This window comes from Gadus macrocephalus, chromosome 15 (assembly GCF_031168955.1).
Source record: "Gadus macrocephalus chromosome 15, ASM3116895v1".
Classification (NCBI taxonomy): domain Eukaryota; kingdom Metazoa; phylum Chordata; class Actinopteri; order Gadiformes; family Gadidae; genus Gadus; species Gadus macrocephalus.
In genome coordinates, this window is record NC_082396.1 from 13,861,219 (window position 1) to 13,885,290 (window position 24,072).

At 47.2% G+C, this 24,072-nt stretch overlaps 2 protein-coding genes across 2 annotated transcripts in view; both read right to left on the minus strand.

The window, feature by feature from the left end:
- Positions 1-153: 153 nt before the first annotated feature.
- Positions 154-19,168, minus strand: slc1a4 (solute carrier family 1 member 4). Its single transcript, XM_060073015.1, has 8 exons — positions 18,443-19,168; positions 16,975-17,017; positions 8,307-8,372; positions 6,640-6,806; positions 5,371-5,604; positions 3,972-4,166; positions 2,684-2,818; positions 154-2,158 (listed from the first exon to the last, which is right to left on the minus strand). The coding sequence occupies exons 1-8, from the start codon at positions 18,967-18,969 to the stop codon at positions 1,897-1,899; spliced, it is 1,629 nt and encodes a 542-aa protein (XP_059928998.1). The 5' UTR covers positions 18,970-19,168; the 3' UTR covers positions 154-1,896.
- Positions 19,169-23,345: 4,177 nt separating this feature from the next.
- The window catches only part of sertad2b (SERTA domain containing 2b), a 12,618-nt gene continuing 11,891 nt past the window's right edge, over positions 23,346-24,072 (minus strand). The window contains 1 exon segment of the mRNA XM_060073020.1: positions 23,346-24,072. This exon segment is cut by the window's right edge and continues 272 nt beyond it. Within this exon segment, the coding sequence (XP_059929003.1) occupies positions 23,754-24,072 (319 nt within the window). The 3' untranslated portion in view covers positions 23,346-23,753.

The window sequence follows — 24,072 nt, forward strand, 5'->3', positions numbered from 1 at the left end:
CCAAATATTTATCTTGTATTATACTGTGTTCAATTATCAAACTAAAAGGTTGTTTGTTAGAGCAATCTGACACTTTGAAATACAGCTTGCAACATTGGTTGACCTCTGAATGCAATATTATTTTTGCAACAATAATTAGAAGAACACATGAAAGACACATTATGGAACGCTTTTAATACTGAAAGACAACAAGACAACTGTACAGTTTGTTACACATACACACAGCACAGGCAGAATTAAAAAAGACCACCTTTCTACAACTCATTCATCTCAACCGAGAACATCATCATCAATAGCAGATGATTTGGCACCTGCCTTGATAGAAAAGCGGAAATTGAGTAATAATAATACAAAATGTTAACAAAATTAGAATAAATGAATACTAGAGAGACCTATTCAACAGTCTTCAATGTGCCTCGCACTCGTAAGCCGCACACTTCATTTTTTTAATATAGATCCATTTGATTTGTAAATGCTAAAGGCCCATTGTCTTTGCAGATTATTACTTACGACCAATGTCAAACAATTAGGGTAAAAGGCTTTTTGAAAACGTAAACAACATGGCAACGTAGCACCAAAAGACGTTACATCTTTTTACCTCGAATGTCCAATTGTTAAATACTTTAACAGTAATGTTTAATAACACTAGGTGGCAGTATAGACTGTACTCTTTCTGAGTCGCTCAACCAAATGAAAAGGATTGTACAAAAAAAAAAGTAGTCCAACCTTAGTAGCTTAAGTATAAAGTAGGCTATACTTTATTATACTCAAATTCGGTGTTGGATAAATTGTAACGTTTTTCATTAATCTCTCTATTATTATTATTATTATTATTATTATTATTATTATGATTATGATTAGGCCTATTATATTATTATTATTATTACCGTATTATGTAAACAATTGGCCCAACATCAGCTTCTTGAGGATTTGAAACGTTAAATCAGTGTCAGTGACTGTGATTGTGTTTAAGAAAATTAATGTAAATGTATTTTCATTTTGCCATTTTGGAATGCCTAAGACAAAATGTAATAGCCTGGTTAGGCTTAACCAGTAGGATTTGGCATTGATTGACTTCATATTGTACATTAATCTCCATGCCAAACTATCAAATATATGGTAATATATGTATCTATTCTCAGAAGTATATTAATTAGGGTTAAACATTTTAATCTCAGTCATCGTCTGACTGAGACAATGTGTTTGGTTGCTAGTTAATGTTTCACATTTTTGATCAACTGACAGCAAACACAACTAAAGTTTGACCTAGAGAATTAGTATTAGCATACGATGAAATGCGCACGTACACAAACACAGACATACACACAAACACAGACACAGACACACACACAAACACACGCACAGACAGACACACACACACACACACACACACACACACATACACACATACACACACAACTAAAAAGCTTGGGGTAAAGCGTTCCCTTTTGAAAACCTCAGCCCTCATAAATGGTTCACTACTGCACACTTTAAATCAAGTATGGCACTTTGTATATTCCTACATGTAAAGGAAACAGGGACCAACTTCTTTAATGGGAAAGTGTGAGAGGAGCAAAGAGAGAGAGAGGGACAAATAGAGACGGAAGGAGAGCAAAGAGTGTGCGTGTGTGAGTGCCTGTGTTTGTGTGTGTGTGTGTGTGTGTGTGTATGCGTCTGTGTGTGTGCTTGTGTGCACCCGCGCCTGTGTGTTTTTGTGTGCGTGTGTTATATGCGCACCTGTGTGACCGCACTTTAGGTCAACTCAGAGCAGCAGCAGCAACAACAAAGACGAAAAATGTCACAAGTGGCACAAATCCAAACCTCCAGACGAACAGCCAATCAGAGGAGATCGGCCCCAGAGCGGACGGGGGAGCCGCGGTAGGCCCCTCCCAGGGTTCACAGCATAGACTCGATGGCCTCCGGCGTGCCCTCGGGGGTCCGGACTGCCTGGTGCCTGACCAGCGGAGAGCTCTCCCCGTCTGCCCGGTTGGCCACCGCCTCCACCCTGACCTCCAGCAGCTCCTCGGCCTCCTCCTCCTTGTCCTCCCCCAGCTCCGCCTCCTGCTGCTTCTTCTTCATCTCCTGCTGGTTGATGTGGTGGAGGATCCCCGCCCCCAGAGCGTCCCCCTCCACGTTCACCACCGTGGTGGTGCGGTCCCTTCACGCACCGCCGCCGGGACACACGTGCCAACACACACACACACACACACAAACACACACACACACACACACACACACACAGGAGAGGAATGAACGCGGGAAGCCAGTGCACTGTGCACACATGCAGTGCACACAGATATAAGCCCAAATGATACAACTCAAATTAGGGTTAGAATTTGACTCTTCATTCAAATATAAATCATAAATATACTACTAGTAAGAAGAAGAATATAATTGGCAATATTATTGTTATGGTTAATATAATTAAATGACATAGCAACTACCATGGAGGTGGAGCGGGTTGTTTGATCCCTGGCTTTTCGAGCAAGTGTCAAGGTGTCCCTGAGCAAGACACCTAACCCTAACTGCTCCCGCTGTTGCCTAGCTTTCGTTGACGCCAACGTCGGTGTGTGTGGCTGAATGGCTGAATGTTAGACGATAACTGTAAAGCACTTTGATCGACCACTGGTTAGAAAAGCGCTTCATAAAATGCCGTCCCTAATAGCATTATCCTTTTACTTACACAATCCAGTCAACGGCCAGCATGAGGGACAGGTCATTGGTTGGAAGGCCAATGGCTTCCAGGATGATCGCTATGGTGATGATGCCACCGGCTGGGATGCCGGCTGCACCAACACTGGATGCTGTGGCTGTCACTCTGTGAACGAGAAGAAGGAATAGTACTTTGGTTATAAATAATCAACTTTTAACTACTATTCAGCGGTCAGAACTGGTTACATTATTGTTTTATCAACAAACAACAACCAAGTGTTTACCCATCACTACAGGGTCGTATGGTTGTAGGATAGATATGGTTGTAGGATAGCCAAGAGCACCAGGCCAGAAACCCAACCAGCCAATCTGCAGCAAGCAGGGCGTTATTATAAGTACAAGTTTCTTGCCTGGTGCTCTGCTTAACACTCTGCTTAATATTAGCTTGAGGACAATTCATGGAAAATATATAGTGAAATTAAGGAGAAGCGAGAGTTAAGAATAAAATCTCCCAGGCCCTGACATAATAATAAATTCACATGGCCTTCATCTACAGGGGCCTGAGAATAACAGGTTAGAGTACCCCCCAAACCCACCACCCTGCAGTGAAAAAGCTAAGATGGAAATGAGATAGCAGAGGGAGTTTAGTGTTAATATGACACTAATCATTATATCAACAGATCAGATGAAAAGCAACACAAGCTGGAGACGCAGACGGCAGTACAGTGTTGAAAGTGATGTGTGTGTGTGTGTGTGTGTGTGTGTGTGTGTGTGTGTGTGTGTGTGTGTGTGTGTGTGTGTGTGTGTGTGTGTGTGCGTGCGTGCGTGCGTGCGTGCGTGCGTGCGTGCGTGCGTGCGTGCGTGCGTGCGTGCGTGCGTGCGTGCGTGCGTGCGTGCGTGCGTGCGTGCGTGCGTGCGTGCGTGCGTGCGTGTGTGTGTGTGTGTGTGTGGGGGTGTCTTTTTGTCTCAATGTCTGCGCGTGTGTTTGTGTTTGGGGGTGTTTGTGTGTGTGTGTGTGTGTGTGTGTGTGTGTGTGTGGGGGTGTCTGTTTGTCTCAATGTGTGTGTGTGTGTGTGTGTGTGTGTGTGTGTGTGTGTGTGGGGGGGGGGGGGGGGGTGCAATTCTGGCTAAAGTCTGAATCCCATGGTACTGGCCCTTTAAACATGTTCCAAACTCCACCCCGGCCATCGATTCTCACGCCTCCATTTGTTGTCATTTTTCTACCTCCAAACCAAAACTACTCCAGCCCGACCTCCCCAGGAGCGAGGAGCGTGGGCGGCACGGCGGTGGCGGCGGCCGGCCCGCGGTGACTCACTCACAGGATGGTGAAGATCTGTCCGGCATTCAGCTCGTGGTTGTTGAGCTGGGCGATGAAGACGGCCGCCACACACTGGAAGATGGCGGCACCGTCCATGTTGACAGTGGCGCCGATGGGCAGGATGAAACGGCTGATGCGTTTGTCCACGCCGTTGTTTTCCTCCACACACTTGATCATGGAGGGCAGGGTCGCAGAGCTGAGAGAGAGAGGAGCGAGATATAGCGATGGGGAGTGAGGTTAGAAATATGTATTTTTTGAACGTCCCTGTGGGACATCTGTCTAGCCTAAAAGTATTCAACTAACTGTATTGCTTCCTTGGGCCTCTCTCTGTTCCTTGTGTTCATTGCTATTCCAAAAAGACCAGGCTTCTTAATGAAAGGCATTAGTTCCGCCATGATAGCCTTCTTTACATATTCTGGCCAAAAAATAAAAAAATAAAAAACCACAAAAGGCAACAAAATCTCCAACCCAGAAACTGTTTACTGGGGTTCCTGGGAAACCACCCTGAGCCACAATGCAAGGCAAAGCATGTGTAATAGGACTACTGATGGATTATTCAACCCAAGACGAACAACACTGTGTGTTGGTGGGTGCGTGTGTGTGTGTGTGTGTGTGTGTGTGTGTGTGTGTGTGTGTGTGTGTGTGTGTGTGTGTGTGTGTGTGTGTGTGTGTGTGTGTGTGTGTGTGTGTGTGTGGGTGTGTGGGTGTGTGTGTCTGTATATGTGTGTGTGTGGCTGTCGGTGTGTTCGGATGAGTGCTTGCGGGTGTGTTAGTAGGCGTGCGTGTGTGTGCGTGTGTGTGGCTGTGTGTGTGATCCTATGTGTGTGTGTGCGCGTGTTGGTGTGGGTGTGGGTGGTGCTGTGGGTTTATTTGTGTGTAGGTTCACATTGGGGATATTTAATCGTGTGCTACTTTATAAGACAATTGTGATTGTAATTGATCAGCACGTTTGCTTTATCAAATGCAAAAAGTGTGCAAAATAAATGATCAGCTGCTTTGTCAAACAGTCTCTTTCGCAGAATTGTGTGATGCATTTACTTTTACATTTAGGCCATTTAGCAAACGCTTTTGTCCAAAGTGACTTACAATTAGTACATTTGTCAGAAGGAAGAGAAGCAACAAACTATATCTGTCGGTACAGTAAGGCTGTTCATAGAAACAAGCACTTACAACCGTTAGCTTAACCCATTCCCTGTATTCAACAAAAGTAGCTAGGATAAGTGGCTACACAATGCTAAGTGATCTTATTATGTGCCAGGATGTGCAAACTTACAATAAATTATGCATGTAACATGCACATGCAAAGTTTGCAATCATTCAGTCTGATAGTGACCTCCTCATCCGAAAGGTCAACAAAGTCAATCCTTGCCCGCACTGGCCGAGCTGACCCCCTGACTCACCTGGAGCAGGTGGCGAAGGCGGTGGTGAAGGGGGTGATGAGGCCGGACAGGAAGGTGAAGGGGTTCTTGCGGGTGAAGGCAAAGTAGATGAGGGGCAGGACGACGCCGCCGTGGATGATGTGTCCCAGGATGGATGCGAAGATGTACTTCCCCAGGCTGGTGACCAGCAGGACCACATCCTCCATCTCCACGATCTTGCTGCCCACCAGGAACATAATGCCCAACGGCACATACCTGGGAAGGGTAGTGGAGCACGGGTTGAATAGGCTTCCATACAAACACGCTCAATTCCCAAGTGATATTGGGGTGTTATTCACCCCAGCTGATTCAAGCCATCAGAAGGCTGTTGCTGATCAACAGACAGTGGGTTATAAGGCCCGGAATTAGAAATGCTGTGTTTGCATAGGCTATTGAACTGCTGTTGAACCCGAAGATTTTTGACAATATAGGTAAAATATAGACAATGCGATATGTGGACAGTGTGGACATTTGATTTCTAGGACAACCGTATCTCATGAACAAGGTCGTCCTAGGACAAGATCTCTAGGACATGTCGTGTTCTTTGGAAAAGGTACTCGAATTAGGATCGCTTTTAACTTACTTTATTTGGCAAAGGTTTAGTCTAGTCTCTATGAAGCAAAAGGAGGGGAATTGTTTCGGCACACGTGGAGATACACTTAGTAGGGCATCTGAAGGATGCGTTACCTGGAGCGTTCTGGCCCCCTGGGCTATGTGTTGGGACTTTAATACTGGGCAGGCGTGGACTCAGTTATGTGCTCTGATTGGCCAAGCATGGTGCTGAACTCCCGCCTCCTGGATACCCGTATGTGTTCTCTATGCTGATCTCTTGCGGCAACTATGTGCTTGTTTTTGTGGCCTTGAGCTTCTGGGTCTCTCGAACATCTTGACCGCTCGCATCTCTAGAATTGACGCATGATGAATGGCTTCCTGTACGAGCTGGACGCCTCCCTAGGCTCAGGATACCTCCCTAAGATAAGAAAGAAGCCTCTTTAATTGGCAAGGGCATATGTGGCCTGTTGGTATGAACGTGTGAATTATGCTACAGACACCCTTACCACATGAATCAGGGACGTCCTAATCACATGATCAGGGACACCCTTACCACCTGATCAGGGACATCCTAATCACATGATCTCCAGGACACCCTAACCACATGATCTAGGTCGGCCACCCTAATCACGTGATCAGGGACACAATAATCACATGATCTCTAGGGCACCCTAATCAAATGATCAGTGACACCCTTACCACATGATCCAGGACACCAGCACCATGGTGGCCTCGTTGAAGGCGCTGAAGAAGCGGATGAGCTCCTCCCCCTCCGGCCCAAGCTTCCTGAGCGCGACGCCGAACACCATGGCGAACAACACCAGACCCAGGATGTTCATACCGTCCGTGTCTGTACCGATGGGGACCTGCAGGAGACAGGATTCAGAGGAAGAACGGTTAAAGGTTACGCATGTTAGACCAGCCGCCGTGGTGGAATCAGACAAGATCTGCATCTGAAACATGCCGTTGATTGCATTGCCAGTGGAATACAGAAATTAAAGAAACAAATAGTCGGTTGAGTATGTGCTTTCACTTTGATAATTACGGAGATGCTTTTGTTAAAACCCTTCTTCCACAGCAATCATTATTTTAACAAGATACTTGTTTGTCCAATATGGTAAAATCCATATTGCGGACCAAGCAGAAACATCACCTGATTAAACGTTTAATTAATTTACTTACATCCAATTTCTCCCATTGTAGTTACTTACAACTAAAGTAAATGATTGTATTGTGTTGTTATACATGAATACCCCTTTAAAGTAAAGGTGTATTTCCCCCGCTCGGGTCAATACTGGTATTATTGTTTTCTATATAATTAGAATTATATTCCATTTTACTCCACTCTCCTCTCAACTACACATTACATTATAATCTGTTTTTGTTATCCTATTCTTATCATTCATTTACTAACAGCCATTTGCATATTTGGTACATCATCCTTGCATGTTAGAGAGCAATGTTGACTTTATAGTCATTAATTGCGATTTTTGCTAACATACCAGAGGCTCATGACTCCATGGTCTCTCTGTCTGTTGAACGAGCACAAGCACCCACTTGATCACACCTGGTTCAGCATAAAAGTCTTCGGGCCATCCTGCCTCGTTCTCTACACCTGTCTTTCAAGTTTGGCGCAGTGAGATTTCTGGCGTAGAGTAGACCACTGGAGTTGAACCCACACAGCCCACAAAACCCCCCCAACCGGCTCCCTGCCCCAGCCCATGGGAAGTGATCTGCCGTCCCAGGCCCAGTGAAAGCTATATGCTGGAGCTGGTCCAGGAATGTGTGGTGGGGCGCCCCCCCAGCCCGGCTGCTATTCTGGGGGGGACCGCAGAAGAATAGGAGGGCCATGGACTAGGATGTGATTTAGCGTTGATGAATGCTTGATTTACGGACACCATAGTAGTGGTCGTAGCAGTATTGGTGGTGTTGCGTGTGGCGCGTGTACTATGATCAAGCAGAAGGCGTTTAAGTTTGCACTATTAATGTCTTGCTGACAGATTGGAGTCATGTTTACCTGGCAACATGCTAAAAGAAACACAGTTATCACCAATTTTATCTTCATTGTATGGTATATGTCAAGTCTGTGTATATTTGTATGTTTATAGGTTTTTATCTAGGGCTAACGCAATTTAAGTAAAGGTTATCAGTTCTTATTTTACATGATAGCAAGCCGTCTAACTGGTTTGGACCAATGAATTCCGTCTTCATGTCTATTTTCTCTATTTCTAACTGTGATGGCGTCAAACCAACTCCCACTATTCAGACCCAGAGCCAAACATCGCCCGTTCCATCGTGTTCATGCATTTAAGATCTTGGCGTATTCCAGTGCAAAGGTCTCCGTGTACCAGTCTGTTTGTACTCGCCTTCTGGTAGAGGGCCGTTCCATTGGTGTCATTTCCAGTGGCCACCATCTTGTAGTCGGTGGCGTACTGCGAAGGATCCCATTGGATGTTGGTTAAAGGAATGGAACATTTTGACAGCAGTTTAATCACATCGGTAAGTGGTACAATGTGTTGACGTTTTACTATCTTGGTGAAGATGTAAAAAGAAAAGGCTAAAATAAGAGTAAGAAAGCGTACGACATATATGAGACACAACAATTAAGTGAAACATTTTTGTGGGACATATTTTTGTGGAAATGAAACATATGTTCAATGAGCTATGAGGTCAATAATCAATCTTCAAGGAAGACAAAGAAAAAAAAACACATGTAGGGGTTGCACAGACCAAACTAGAATGCTTTCTGCAATAAAAGTCCTGCTGAAAACACTGCCTCCTTTTGTTGATGAACACTATGGAAGCATATATGTAGCAAAATTCTAATGGAAATGCAATTTAAAATTTGCATTTCAATTAGTCTTTACATTATGCAGTTGACAATTCATTATGCAATTGAATAATGCAATTTGAAAACATGTTATTCAAAGTGTATATTAATATGCAAAGTGACAATGAAATCCTCAATGTGTTGGGCCTAAAAGTTCTTCACAGTAGATTTTTTTTATCCAATAAAAAAAGTCAGAACTAAACAGAACTTAGTAGGATCAGTTTCAAATTTGAATGCCTTTATTTCCTTGTAGCCTATCACCTACTATCCTTTTGCTTTTTGTATTACCACTTTATGGAAGGCTACACTTGGCCTTATCTAGAGCTGGTTTAACAGTACACAACGTTTAAAACTGAGCAAAGTCGATGCCAACAGACGGTTAAAACGTCAATCAATAGTAAAGTATGTGATATGATGGTTGATTCTTTTATATTGAGTAAAACATTCATGATCTGGCATGTTCATGCACGTCACTAGTAAACCATACGTCACCAACTGGTCAACTCTGTTCTATTTCATGTAAGCTACGCCGTCTAGGCTTCGCCTTATGGGCTTGTCCGCTGAAAATGTCAAACTATGCACCAATCAGCGTGGGCACCGCCCACATTTCCCACGGTATGTGTCTTTATAACGCGGTGTATACCGTCGCTCATCCTCCCTTTTCTTTCAGCACTTGTGCTTATCAGCGGAAAATCGAGAATACATTAAGATGACTTCGACAAAGCGGATCTCCCAAGCCGGTGGCAGCGGCTCGGGCGAGGCCTTGGACAAACGGCCCTCTTCAGGGCCACCTGAGAGCGCTCCTGGAGCTAGGTCCTTTTCAGGACCCCTATGCGCCTCCTGTCCCGCCTCCCTGGCACCGGGTGACGGGCACTTGGCGTGCTTTCGGTGCCTCGGCGCCGACCACGCCGCGGCTGCTATGGCGGCCCCCGTCTCCTGTGTCGCCTGCCGGGAGCTGCCTGAAGAGGGGATCCTCTCCAGGCATCTCTTCTTTTCTCCTGCGGTGGACCTCGCTGACGCCATCGACTGGACGACGACGACGGCATCATCGACGCCGACGACGACGCCTCCATGGACGACGTCTTCGGTGACTCGGTGTCCGGTTTTTTCCCGCTCCCGGGTTACAACCGCCACCGTCGTTCAACGTGGGAAACCGCGTCGGATGGCCGATCTCTTCTGGAGATCATGGGTGAGGCGGTGGCCATCAAGGGGATTCCCATGCCGGCCCCGTCGCTCGTCCCCATATCTGATGATATACAGGGCGAGTGCTTTCGCACCCCATCTTCTTCCCGGCGGGCTACCCAGTGCCCCCTGTTCCCGCCTGTGCAGCACCTGTTCACTGCTGCCGGTAGGGACCCTTCGACCTTGAAGGCCCCGGTGAAAATCCTTTGCGGATTTCACCAACGTGGAGGGGTGGGCCGATACTCAGGCGAGGGGGATCCCTCCGCTGGAGCCTCCCCTGGCAGCGCTTCTCTGTCCGGGCGCCGGACGGGGCCCTAACGAAAAGCCGCTGCCCCCCGACCGCCTCCAGAGATTGTCGGCGGCGCGTTCTACCATCTTGGTTGGACAACACGTTGAGATTGAGCTATCCCATACAGTTCAAGCGTCGTCCCCCACCCTTTATGGGGTTGGTGGAGACCACGCTACGGGACCCGGCTGCGAGCACGGCTCTGGCAGCAGAGGTGGCCCGTCTCTTGGTGAAGGAGGCCATCACTGTCGTTCCCCGTCCACGAGTCTCACCTAGGGTTTTATTCCCGCTACTTCCTGGTTTCCAAGAAGTCAGGGGAAAAGAGACCTATTCTGGATCTTTGCGTGTTCAACAGATTCGTTGCCAGGAGGAAGTTCAGAATTTCAGAATGCTCACTGTCGGAGCGTTGTTCCGGTGTGTGAGAGAGGGCGATTGGTTCACATCCCTGGATCTCAAGGATGCTTACCTCCACGTCCCTGTTCGGCAGGCGCACAGGAAGTTTCTCCGCTTTGCCTTTATGGGGATGGCGTACGAGTACCAGTGTCTGCCGTTCGGCTACTCCCTGGCTCCGCGCACCTTCTCAAAGTGTGTGGAGACGGCGTTGGAACCGCTCAGGCGTCAGGGACAGAGGATTCTCTTCTACCTAGACGACCTGCTTATTCTGAGCAACTCAGAGGAGACCGCGAGAAGGGACACCATGTTGGTGATAAACCATCTCTCCTTCCGGGGTTTTGCCATCAACTGGGAGAAGAGCTCCCCGCTCCCCAGCCGGCAGACAGTCTACTTGGGGCTTTGCCTAGACTCAGCCACCATGACTGCGATGCTTTCGCCTCCTCGGCGAGACGCCATCCGGTCGGCGCTCTCCCGTTTTTCGCGTTCGCAGAAACGTGACCGCACTGTCCACCACGTGCCTGTTAGGGCTGATGGCAGCTGCCCACCCCGTGGTCCCCCTGGGTCTGCCTTTTATGCGCAGACTCCAGCGGTGTTTTGCTCGCCAACGGTTGGACCCCAGGCGACACAAGCTCAGGGTGCTCCTCGTTCCCCGTTCGGTGTCGCCAGACCTGGAATATTGGAAAAGACCCTCCGCCCTTCTCAGGGGTGTTCCCCTGGGCAGGGTGGCGCCCTACGTAGTGGTCTTCACGGACGCCTCGTCGACGGGTTGGGGAGGAACGTGCCTCTCTCACTCGGTCGGAGACGAGTGGCGCACGCCCCCTGCAGCACACATAAATGTGTTGGAGCTCGACGCTGTGAGGAAAGTGCTGTTGCATTTCTTTCACCTGGTGCGCGGCCGCCACGTTCTGATCAGGACAGACAGCGTGTCGGCGGCGGCGGACATCAACAGACAGGGGGGGAGTCCGCTCCCCTGCTCTCCACCGAAAGGCGGTCGAGCTCTGGCTTTGGGCTCATCAGTATCCCCTCAGTCTGAGAGCCCTGCATATCGCGGGCGCCCAGAACTTTGGGGGCGGACCTCATGTCTCGAGGCGGTCCCCGCCGAGACGAGTGGCGGTTACATCCCGACATTGTCAGACTGATCGGGCAGAGGTTCGGGACGGCGCAGGTGGACCTCTTCGCGTCCAGGGAGAACACGCACTGCAGGTGGTGGTTCTCCCTCAGCCCTCGGGATCTCCCCCCGTTGGGGGTAGATGCGTTGGCACCAGTGGCGCAAAAAGTGGGTATGCACTATATGCGGCGCATAGGGGCGCCGCACCAGAGGGGTCGCCAAAGCGATGGAAGTACAATTATTTGAGTCGGCATTTTCTGTATTTAACAGCGTTTGTGTAAATGATATGTTGATCAATGACAGAGGAACGTCACTGATAAGGCTCCCCCCCGCTCCTTCGCCTCCCTCCCCCCTCCTCTCCACACGGCGCTCCAGTGGCCGCCCCCTCGACCACGCCCTGGAGGCGAGCGCCAGAGTGTCTTCATGTGAACCGTATTGTCATCTGATGACACGTACCTCAATATGGAGAGGCAGAGAAGAAAGCCCTCGGGGTCACAACATAGAAAAAGATTGGGAAGGTCGTTTTTATGGCAGTGTATCAAGAGGAGGCTTGTAAATATACAGGTTAGCTAAATCTACTACTAGTAAAACAACAGGTTACTGTTGTCTTGCAACTGTGTACTGATCAGAATGGAGCCTACAATATAACGGATCATAACAAGAAAAATAAAGGAACTTGTTTGTGGCTATTTTGTTGTACTTCAATCTCTATGCAAGTCTTTGTTTTATGTCAATAGACCCAGTAAAAACTGAGTTATAAAGTTGATACTTTATAACTCCGTTAATAATCCAAAAGTGAATAAATTAATATTCCAAAAAATAAATAAATAATATTATCGTATCTTAATCGAGACTGAATCGTTCTACACAGTATTACGATGCATCGAAGAATCGATTATTTTTCCCACCCCTATTGGTTACTGTACACCAACAGCTCTAACAGAGTCTATTGTTTTGCATGTAAGCTTTTTGGTGAAACTAGAGTGTTGGGGTATAATAACTGGCAGTGTCTTTCAAAGATACTGAAGCACCATGAAACAAATGGTTACCACATAAATGCTTATCTGATGTGGAAAGAATTGGCACCCCGCTTATGCCTAGGTAAAACTATTGATAGCGAATTGCAGAGAGCCTGTTGACTCGAGTGATCGACTGCATACTATTCCTTGCAGAAAGAAACCTGCCACTGAGGGGGACTGTGAAGATGTGAATGGCATCTTCACTGTGTTAACATGTTTTAAAAGATTCAGGTGTTCCTGTCTGGCTGTTAGCCCTATAATAGTCTGCAGCTGTGGCTCATAGATTAATTGAGCCACACCCATTCTGGTGCTCCTTAAGAGGGCCAGAGTTCTAGACTGGAGGGCGGCTTGAGTTGTGCAAGTGACTCGACTGTTGTGGTATTGTTTTTAAGTAAAAATATGTTTTTACCAACAACATTGTGCGTCGAGGAAACTCTTTTTCACAGGGACAAAATGCACAGATAGAAAATCCTAGAAATTGACATTTTCTGGGTATCCTTGATCTCTTATAGCACGGTATGATGTTACACTGGCAGAGCATCTTAGAAAGGCTGCCTCTAAAAAAAACACCGGATATCTGTCCTGGTGCACTCAAAATGAATTTTTTGATTCAATATCAGAGTGTGTTTTAGGTCAAATTTGGGCCCAGATCAAAGAGGGGGGGGGCGCCTGCTATCTGTCTGCATACCCCCCAGAAAGTAGGCAGTTGCGCCCCTGGTTGGCACACACACCTTGGCCGCGGGCTCTATATGCGTTTCCCCCGCTCCAGCTGATCCTTCCTCTTCTGGAACGGGTCAGACAGGAGAGACTGTCCCTGATATTAGTGGCCCCGGAGAACCGATCAGCTCTGTGGTTTCCAGAGCTGGCCGCGCTCTCGCGGTCGGCGCCGTGGCCGGTACCGTTCAGGCCGGATGCGCTTTCACAGGCCCACGGGACGGTGCACCACCCGCCCGATGTCTCGGGACGGCTGTTGGTTTGGCTCCTGAGAGGTTGATCCTGCAGGGCAAAGGTTTGCCTGAGACGGTTATCAACACTATTCAGAGTGCTTGTGCGCCTTCTACTTCTTCCCTCTATGCGGCGAAGTGGTGCGCCTTCTCTAATTGGTGTGAGACGAACCACGCTGTCCCATCTCAATGCGAAGTGGGAAGCGTGCTTTCGTTTTCTGCAAAACTTATTGGAGAAAGGTTTGGCCTTCTCCACTATCAAGGTCTATGCGACAGCCGTTTCGGCTGGCCATGCAGGCTGTGATGGTGGACCGATCTTCAGCCATCCACTGGTCAAGAGATTCTTGCGTGGGGCTAGACGGGTTGGGCCTGTTCTCACGAGTGCTTACACCACGCTGGGATCTCCCCACCGTGTTGCGCGGGTTGTCCGGGGATCCTTTCGAGCCTCTTTCTCAGGCCCCTTTGGATGCCCTGTCCTTTAAGATGGCGCTCTTGTTGGCCTTGGTTTCTGCCAAGCGGGCCGGTGAGCTAACCGCTCTGTCTGTTGAGGCGGAGGCGGAGTTGCATCTCCTGTGCCCGGTTCGGGCGTTGGCTATGTAGGTGAATCGCTCGGCCGCGTTCCGCTCCACACAACAGTTGTTTGTGTGTTATAGCAACGCTAGCAGGGGCTGCACTCTCTTTAAGCAGTGGTTTTCTCGCTGGGTATGTGAGGGTGTTTGCTTAGCCTACTCTCGGCAGGGCTTGGCGCCACCGTTGGGCGTTAAAGCTCACTCCACACGGAGCGTGGCCGCTTCAACGGCTCTACTCAAGGGCGTTTCGGTGGAAGACATCTGCGCGGCTGCGTCTTGGTCTTCCCCCGGCCCCTTCGTCCGTTTTTTTACATGTTAGACATGTCCAGGGGCTCACTCGGCAACTCTGTGCTGGAGTCCGGGACCCATTTTACGGCTTAAGAATATAGACATGTTCTTTAAAGCGGCGTGGTTGGATTTCCTCTCGCCGGCTGGCGAGTTGGACTTGACTACCAGTCTTACTCTCCCACCGTTTTTCAAATGAAAAACAGGCTAGGGGGTTTTTCTATTGGCCCGCCAATTGTCAGGTGGTTTTGTTTGCCAGTATGGCACTCCCGCCGTTTCTTTCAAATAAGAATGGGACATGCCATGAAAAAGTGCTTTAAAGCACTTTCCTCCGAGGTTAAGGTATGAACCTCCAAACCTCCCGGAAACTCTGACCGTTTTGAAGGCGGCATGACACTCCGAGTTCACGCACAACAATGGCTGCCCATTTCATTGATAGACTAAATTGAACTTGCAGCAAGCACTAAGAGGCGAACTTAACACCCATTCTAACATAGCCTAGGCAATTATGAGGGGCGTTTTCCTGGACTCTATTATTTCGGAAAAAGGGAAGGTTTACGTAAAGACATGTAAAAACTTCCGAAACTCCAAGCTGTTTGAAGGCGGCATTACTGGTTGGGCTGACAAGGAAGTGAAGTGCTTCCTGCCGGGTCGCAATTCGCCTTTCAAAATCGTATGCAAAATCTTTTGCAAACCTTTTTGTGGAGTGAAAGGTCGTTACAATTTTGCAACACACAGACTGTGGCGAAGTGCAATGCAATCAAGGGGGCGCTATAGCTTTTCCATTTGTAAAAGGCACTCAAAAAATGTGTTCACGTGTTCCACACAGGTGTTGAACATATTTTGTGTTTTGTACGCTGATATCATATCAGTGAGAATTGGAAAAGCTGTTTAAGCAGTGTGTGTGTGTGTGTGTGTGTGTGTGTGTGTGTGTGTGTGTGTGTGTGTGTGTGTGTGTGTGTGTGTGTGTGTGTGTGTGTGTGTGTGTGCGTGCATATGTGCATGTGTGTATGCCAACAGCCATGTCCTGCTACACTTTTTATAGCAGGACTTTGTCCAGCAGAGCTGGACATATGAACAAACTGATACATTTCTGTATTAACACTAATAATGGTAAGTAAATAGATCGGTAAGTACAATATATGGAGTCGATCTCCATTCTAGAAAAAGAGTATCCCAAAAAATGGGCGGACACAAACAAAGGAGCAGCTTAGCTAATTGCTGCATACATTTTTTCATTCATTACTTAATTCACTCATTCAATCACTGTCGTCAGTAGTCTGCTTGAATATCCATTCAAACCCAGGAACCAAGACTGGGTAGAGAAAATGATGACTGAATATAACGAGGGCCAGCAAGTGCGACTCTACAAAAAACCCTCTAACTTAGCGGCCCTGAAACGTTCTTTATGCTGTAAATCTCTCTCTGCACCCGTCTAGCCTTATCTGACGCTGTGGACATTCCAAGCAGGGCTCCTGTGTGGGCGGGGGGGGGGGGATTATTGAACCCAGCGGCCTTGCTGCACTTTAACCCTTGGTTTTAGAAGAGTGTGTTATTGGTTCAGTGGCCAGCACCTGGCCCACCTTCTTCAAATCCCATGTGAGTGTGTTGATGTGGGTATGTGTATGTTTGTGTGTGTGCGTGTGTGAATTAAACGTGTTTTTGACAGTGTGCATGGGTGCGCATGCATGTGTGCATGTGTGTGTGTCCGTGTGCACGCATGTGTGTGTTTATGTCCGTGTGCATATGCATGTCTGTGTGTTCGTATGTGTGTGTGTGTGTGTGTGTGTGTGTGTCTGTGCATCAGTCAGTGTCACCAAATATTGAACTTCCTGACTCAGTATTTCAGCTCTAATAGACCGGCAGGCCCAGTTCTGAGAAGCGGAGCGGGCGGCCAGCGGACTACATTAAAGAGCAGTGAGGCGCGCTGGGTTGCTAGGCGCACTGTAATGGAATGGCTTCCCCATGGAAACCATTGGTGAGGAGAAGAGGAAAGAGGCATTCATGTTCCCCCATGAGGGAGTGAGAAGGAGAGAGAAGGAGAGAGAGAGAGAGAGAGAGAGAGAGAGAGAGAGAGAGAGAGAGAGAGAGAGAGAGAGAGAGAGAGAGAGAGAGAGAGAGAGAGAGAGAGAGAGAGAGAGAGAGAGAAAGAGAGAGAGCGGGTGGAAGGGGGAGAGAGAGAGGGATAGAGGGAGAGATTGAGGAAGAGAGAGAAAAGGAGAGAGGGAGCAAGGGAGAGGGAGAGAAAGGGAGAGAGAGAGAGGAAGAGGGAGAGAGACAGAGAGCGAGATTGAGCGCGAACAAGAGAGAGAGAGAGTGAGAAAGAGAGAGAGGCAGTGTTTAAAGATATTATACAGTACAGGGAAAGGGGGCTGCAGGGTGCTGAAAGAGGAGAGATGAGGGGCATCATGTACTCACAGAACGGAAAGCAGCTGCCACTAAGTTCGCTGGAAATAAATTCCTGAAACGAGAGAAGAAGTGAGGGAAACAAAAACAATGTTAAAAGTGAAGAAGTGAATGAAAGTCACTACTTTTCCTAGCATACATTTACGGATAATTCAGTGATGGTATATATTGCTCGTAGCAGACTAGTTGTGAAGCGGTCAAACAGTGTAGTTCAACCTTGCAGTGACCTTTGACCTGTGTGAACCCCCTACCCTCAGTTGTGCTGCGAAACAAAGCAAGAGGGGCTCACAAGATTAAGCAAAACATACAAGCTGAGGTTTACAGACCATGAGTCAAAAACAGTATCGCCACCAACTCTTTAGCACACATTTTCTGCACAAATTTAAATATAAACAGTGAATAAGGAGTAGAAGAATAACGGATGAATACTTGTAGTGCACAATACTGGCGTTGTTAGGTGGTATAGAGCTACGTTTTCCTGATAGAGTTGCTGAAATGCCTTACAAGTAGTCTACTATGTAATGTATGTTAATCTCAAGTAAGTTCCCCAGAGCCAAGCGTCTCCGATGGCTGGTATGACATTTGGCGACTCGGTTCGCCCATGATTAGCTCTCGGCTGTCGATGTCATGAACCTTACATCTAATTGAAGTTCCGGCAATACATTTAGTTTCATTTGTATTTATATTCCTTATCAAGAGTTTACATTTGTAGGCAGAAGTCTACTTGTTTCGAACACAGGGTGGACATTTAACGTCTCAGTCAAGTCTAATTACAGCCTCTTCCTCTGATTTTTTTGTTTTATTGAGTTATTGGAAATGATGTTGTCCCTGTCGCCACATCATTATATTTTGACATTTATAACAAAATCTGAAAATTGAGAATCAACGCACCTGCCAATAAGCTGCTTTAGGGTCCTACTTACTTGAGACCCCCTATAAATTGTGTTGTGTTGTGTTATGTAAGTAGTTCTGTTATGGGCTTCTAATCTACTAGAAATTTGAATGAGTTATATTGCCAATTAAAGTTTTCAACAGTGGTGGATTACCTTGACATCCAACTTTAGACTAAATTAACTAATGCAATTGCACATAATAAAAAAAATCTAATGTGGTAGGAGTGTGTATCTGTATACGTCGTCACGTGTATATTTATACATGATGTAGAGATCTATATCCAGGCAATGGACTCTGTGTTTAATCAACTGCACATTATATCATGAGTTTAATTCGGGAATACGTTGCCTTATGCCCCCACCCCACCCCACCCCCCAGCCTCTATAAACGTCCCGCTCTGCGCTGTCCCATCCCCGGAGCACCTGGCATGGGACAGCGAGCCGCCCTGACTTAGCGGTGGGTCAACCTATTTTAGTGGCTAGTGTTAACTCCCGCGCCTCATGTCCTGGAACCCCACGGATTGGTCATATAGTCAAATCCCCAAATATAACCTCCGCCCCCTTGCCAAGACACCCCTCAACGTTACCTCGCGAGGTCTAAAAAAGAGTCGGCTGTCTCCTTGTCGTTGCTGATGCTCTCCAGCGCGAGGCTGTTGGTGTTCAAAGCCCCCGCGCCCACGCCGGGCTTGATGATAAAGGCGAGGCTCACGCCGATGCAGGAGGCGATGAGGGTGGTCCCCAGAAAGTAGCCCACGGCGATGCCGCCGAGCTTGCCCAGGGAGCGCGTGTCCAGGCTGGCGGCGCCCGAGACGAGGCTGCACACGACCAGCGGCAGGATGATCATCTTCAGCATCCTCAGCAGCATCTCCCCAGGGAAGGCGAAGTAAGTCATCTGCGCCCGGGTCAGGTTCATCTTCCTCACCATCATGCCCAGCCCGACGCCCACCAGCACGCCGGACACGGTGAGGATCACCATGAGGTTCCTCCGGAGGAAACCCCTCAACTTCTGTCCGAAGCTCTTCTGCTCGCTGGTCCGATGCCGGTCCAGGATCTGGTCGGTGGACTCCGAGTGGGGCATCGCGTGGCCGTTGATTTCTCCCTTGCTCTTCGCCATCCCTCAACTCAACTGTGAACTATAGTTTCTATAGTCTACCCTGGTGAATATGAGTCTAATGTCCTTTAAGTCTATGAGCAGCAGGGAGAACCAACTATCCGGGCTGAGAGAGCAGCGTGGTCGGTGCGCTTACGCTTCCAGTGAGTCGGCTGGAGCGGCGCGCGTCGGAGCGGCGCTGAGTCTCAACCAATTGGAGAAGGAGCGCGTGTTGACAAAGAGCCGGGGACATGCGCACACTACATTTTGTGTGTGTGTTGTGGGGGGGGGGGGGGTCGTTGATAGAGCATGATGCAACAGTGGTGGGGATTACTAGGGGGTCTCTGTCGCCGTTTTACTACCCTAGACCTACTAGACTTAATAGAGTGCTGCTGCAAGTAGTGGTGTTGACTTGTTTGGAGTTATCTACTATGGTACTGTTTGTTCTTCCCTCTTGAATCAGTCAAGTGTATAGGAGCAGGATCGAATAAAGCTGAGCTGTCCTGGTTTAGGTGTAAATTCAAGAAGCTGGACATGTGCGCCTATTCCTTAAAGCTCATGAAGTAGGCGAAAGTCCTGCTATATATCCTATTATATCACATTTGGACAAAGATTAACATGCGTGTATTTGACGTCTTCTAGATATTAATAAAAATCGACCGATTCTAAACCAACATATTCCACACTTTTTAATTGATTATTCAAGAATGGCTTTCGTAGAGCTATTTGAACACTAGGTAACTCACTATAGCCTACGTCCTATAAGTGAGTTACCTAAAGCCTGTGGCTGTTCAGCACCATGGTCAGCACTATATGTTGTTACAAACATAAATATATATTTAATACAATCGAAGATAAGTGATACCAAACACCTACAGTTCATTGAACGCGGAGGGGAACAGAAAGAAACGGAAAAGCTCCCCCACTTTTGCAGCGCACTTGACTCGGATTATCATGGGCCGCATTCTGCATCGCTTTATATGTAAACTGTACCGCCCCGCATTGGCCACTAGATAGCGCATATAACCCACTAGACACGTTTACGCAACGGGGTGGGGCGGCTGGGATTGCAGGAGTTATCTGGGTGATTTATTATATAATATAAACATATGAACAGCAATCTTATTCCGGTAGGGGGAAGACACTGCCGTCTGCATAGCAACATTCGTCAATGTCCCTTAAAAGTAGACGAATCATAAGACTAACGTAGCCTATACATTTAGAGCGTATGCATTAATTCAAGGGGATTTTAAAGGCTTTTTTAACCTGTATATCTGCAAAATATTTTCTCTTCTGTTCTGCTCTACTCTCCGGTGTCGTCGAAAAACAGCCATTGGAGCCGACTTCCACACACCGACAAATACACGCACACACGCGCACGCACGCACGCACACACACACACACACACACACACACACACACACACACACACACACACACACACACACACACACACACACACACACACACACACACACACACACACACACACACACACACACACACACACACACACACACACACACACACACACACACACACACACACACACACAGCTGCGTGGCCTGAATGCTGGAAATAACCACAGGCACGCCGCTCGCTCTCGTCTGCTGGCACTGGTAGCTCTCAGCAGCCAATAACCAGCGAGGAGGCGAAACCAGCTGAGCGACTCCAGAGCTGTCGGGCTTAATGGCACTGTAACATTTCATAGAGAACGGGCATTGTGTTAAAAGACAAAAAAAGTGTTTGTGTTTGTATCTTTATCTTTCCTCTTTTTGTTCGTTCGGTATCTCCAGGTTCATCGTCGTGCGGAGAGTGCGATCAAATAAAGACACATCGAGTTTTATTTTATTTTAAGAGTTTTATTGTATGTATATATATATGTATATATATATATAAAACTACAAAAGTAAGACTGCTTCAAATTCATAGACCCCGTCCATTTTATCCCACATACACATACGCACACATTCGGACCCACCCACACACACACAATTTCAGACAGACACACCAACACACACTCAGATCCAGACATACAAACAAACACACACACGCATGTCTTATCTAGTCCACATTTTGGATCCCAATACAGTGATCATCTGATAATGTTGCTCTCTCCACGTCAGACGATTTGTGTTTGTTGTCCTTGTTTATATTGCATAGAAAAAGGCACAGCACTAGGGTCTGTGAAAAATACAGCCTTCGAATGTTGGACAGCAGGGAGAACATTGTGACTGCACAGCCAGTCACAATGTTCCTAGCGGTCCCCACCCCACCCCACCCCACCCCACCCCACCCCACCCACTCACCAGCCCCAACACATCTGACCCTAAAAGGGTCTTGTAGGTTCACTTCAGAGTGTACAAGACAGCGGTAAAAATAGATTTGGGTGACAAAAACTAACAGACAACAAAGAAAGGACATGTAGAAGGAACACTGATGAAATGAGGGGGGCTCTCCAGGCGTGCTATATACATTACCGGGAGCTCCGCGCTAGGCGTAGACTATGTACATTACTTTTGGCATGAGTCTGTGACAGGCTTTGGAGTGTTGACATCTGAATGCAGAGGACAGTTTGGGAGTAATTGAGCTGCATCGACTGTTCCCCGGACCCACAAACTGTTACAATTATTCTTTAAAAAACAAAAGAAAAAGGAAATGAAAGGAATTAAGAGGCAGACCTTCATCGCTTGTGCAGCGCCCAACCCCACATGACAAATAAAACAGGGAAGGAAGTGTGAAAAAAAAACAGACAGATATATTTCGTATATAATGGCTTCCACCGATAAAATCCATAAGTGATTAACAATCCTATCTGGGGCAGAGTACATTCTCGCCACACATTCTGTACACACGATTACAATTCAAATGGTTCACTTCACACCAGAAAATAAATATCTTACACAGGAAGGGAAACAAAATAACAAAAAAAGGAGCACAGAATAAATAACTTCATTAACAAAACAAAAAGCAAATCACTCCAAAGGTTCACTCCAAGAAGGGTGAAAATATCAAAAGGAAACAATATTAATAATAATATAATAATAATAATGATAATAATAATAATAAGTAATCCTCTGTGAACATTATATGGTTGCCGTCAGCTCTTGTCCACCTGGCTCACAACACTGTGATGGATTCAGCAACACACACACACACACACACACACACACACAAACAAACATACACACGTACACTCAGACACCCCTTACACACACACACTCAGACCCCCCCCCCACATACACACACACACGCACACACAAGTACACACACACCGGATCCATCCGTGTAATTCATCAATGGAATCTCCCAGCTCTACAGTTCGGAGGTTTTGAACGTTGCTTGGCTATGTTTAAACGAGCACTCCCACCAGTCTCCTTTTTTATTATTAAATCCCGAGAGGACTCGAGACGCCGCGAGGGGGGGTTTGGATTCCCCCTGCATGTTATGCTGAAAAAAACCTACAAAACAAGAAGTAATCCTTAGCAAACCCACGTAAACAGACTGAGGCTGTCGGTTGGGGTCACCTGTGTACAGCTGAAACCACTCTCCCCAGCGCCATTTGGCCTCTCTAGTCTAACTGTCGTCAGTGCAGCGTTCGTTGTAAACATGCCACGCTTTGGTTGTGGGAGAAGCCAAGGGTTTCTGTTGGGTTATGGGGTGTCGGGGGGAGGCGTGGCCACAAGTCTTTGCGATTGCTCCTGTGCAAACCGAGAGTAAAAAAACACAGACCGTTTAAAGTACAGTTATGTGCCTGCTATTAATGATTGGATGAGGGCCGTTGGGGAAGGGTAATGTGCGGAAATCCGGCTTTTAAAGTGAATTGATATGCTTATCGGACATTTCTTACGACCGAAAACACTGGGGTTTTTGTGACAATGGCCACCGGAGCAACAGGGCGACCGCGTGCCCGTTCCTGAAGTGTAGCCGAGCTGATATGTAGCGCCACGGTACAACATTGAGACCTCTGATAGGACAAAAGACAGGAAGAAATGAAAGGGGTAAAAAAAGAAAAGGTTTCTCTAGGCTTGCTTTACAAATAAAATATTACCTCTGTAAATATAATTAGTATTAAATAATCCATTATTGTAATTTTGATCTTAAGAAGTGATCTTACTTATTAATTACAATAATAATAGTTTTGATACAATAAATACAAAATAAAAAGGAAAAAATCATCTAACGGGTGACTCCTCAAACTGTTGAAACCATAAGAAAAAACTACATAAAACATGAGGATACCATTACACGGTTGAGTAAGTGGTTATTTTTGAAAGGCACTCATTTGCTGAAAGCCATGAATTGAGTCGAGTGTGTGCTTTTGTGCCTCTGATGTGTGTGTGTGTGTGTGTGTGTGTGTGTGTGTGTGTGTGTGTATGTTTGTGTGTGTTGTGTTAGTGTGTGTGTGTTGTGTTAGTGTGTGTGTGTGTGTGTGTGTGTGTGTGTGTGTGTGTGTGTGTGTGTGTGTGTGTGTGTGTGTGTGTGTGTGTGTGTGTGTGTGTGTGTGTGTGTGTGCATGATAATCCATGTTTCCTGGTCACTTTATGTCCTTTCTCTTTTGGAAAAGGCAAGCACAGTGCATGCACAATGTTATGTAGTAGTAGTGGTAGGTGTAGTAGTAATAGTAGTAGTAATAGAAGTAGTAAATTACATCACATTGATGCTTACAATTACCGATTCTTGAAAACTGTATTAAAGAAAGAACAGAAATACAAAATAAAAGGACAATCGGGAGAAAGGTAAAAAGGGCCCACAGCTTTGATTCCAGTCCATTCTGCTGCGGTGCTAAAGGTCTACATTGTCTTTACTCACGAGCCAACCAGCACCTCCATGATGTGGTCCAGTTCCGTCAGGTCGATCTTGAACGGCTGATTGGCTGAAACCTGGGGAGCGGGTGCTACGGCGTACGGCGACGTCAGTGACTTGAGGAGGTCGTCGGCCGTTACCGCCGGCGACAGCTTGGCGGTGACGGCGCCCGCCGTGGTGCACGCGTCAAAGTCGTACATGGACGTGTCGATGTCGGCGAACAGGATGTCGTCCAGCGCCAGGTCGGAGAGGAACCCCGAGGGGGAGGGGGGCGCAGGCGGGTAGGGGTGGGAGGCGGGGGCCGCGTCCGCCGCCACGCCG

What these genes read in the sequence shown, in the direction of transcription:
- slc1a4 (XM_060073015.1), bottom strand. Translation starts at nt 18,969, where the DNA reads ATGGCGAAGAGCAAGGGAGAAATCAACGGCCACGCGATGCCCCACTCG. An exon ending in TGGCAGCTGCTTTCCGTTCT is followed by an intron (nt 8,373 to 16,974) that starts GTGAGTACATGA and finishes GATCCTTCGCAG; the next exon opens with TACGCCACCGACTACAAGAT. An exon ending in CTGGTGTCCTGGATCATGTG is followed by an intron (nt 5,605 to 6,639) that starts GTAAGGGTGTCA and finishes TACCCTTCCCAG; the next exon opens with GTATGTGCCGTTGGGCATTA.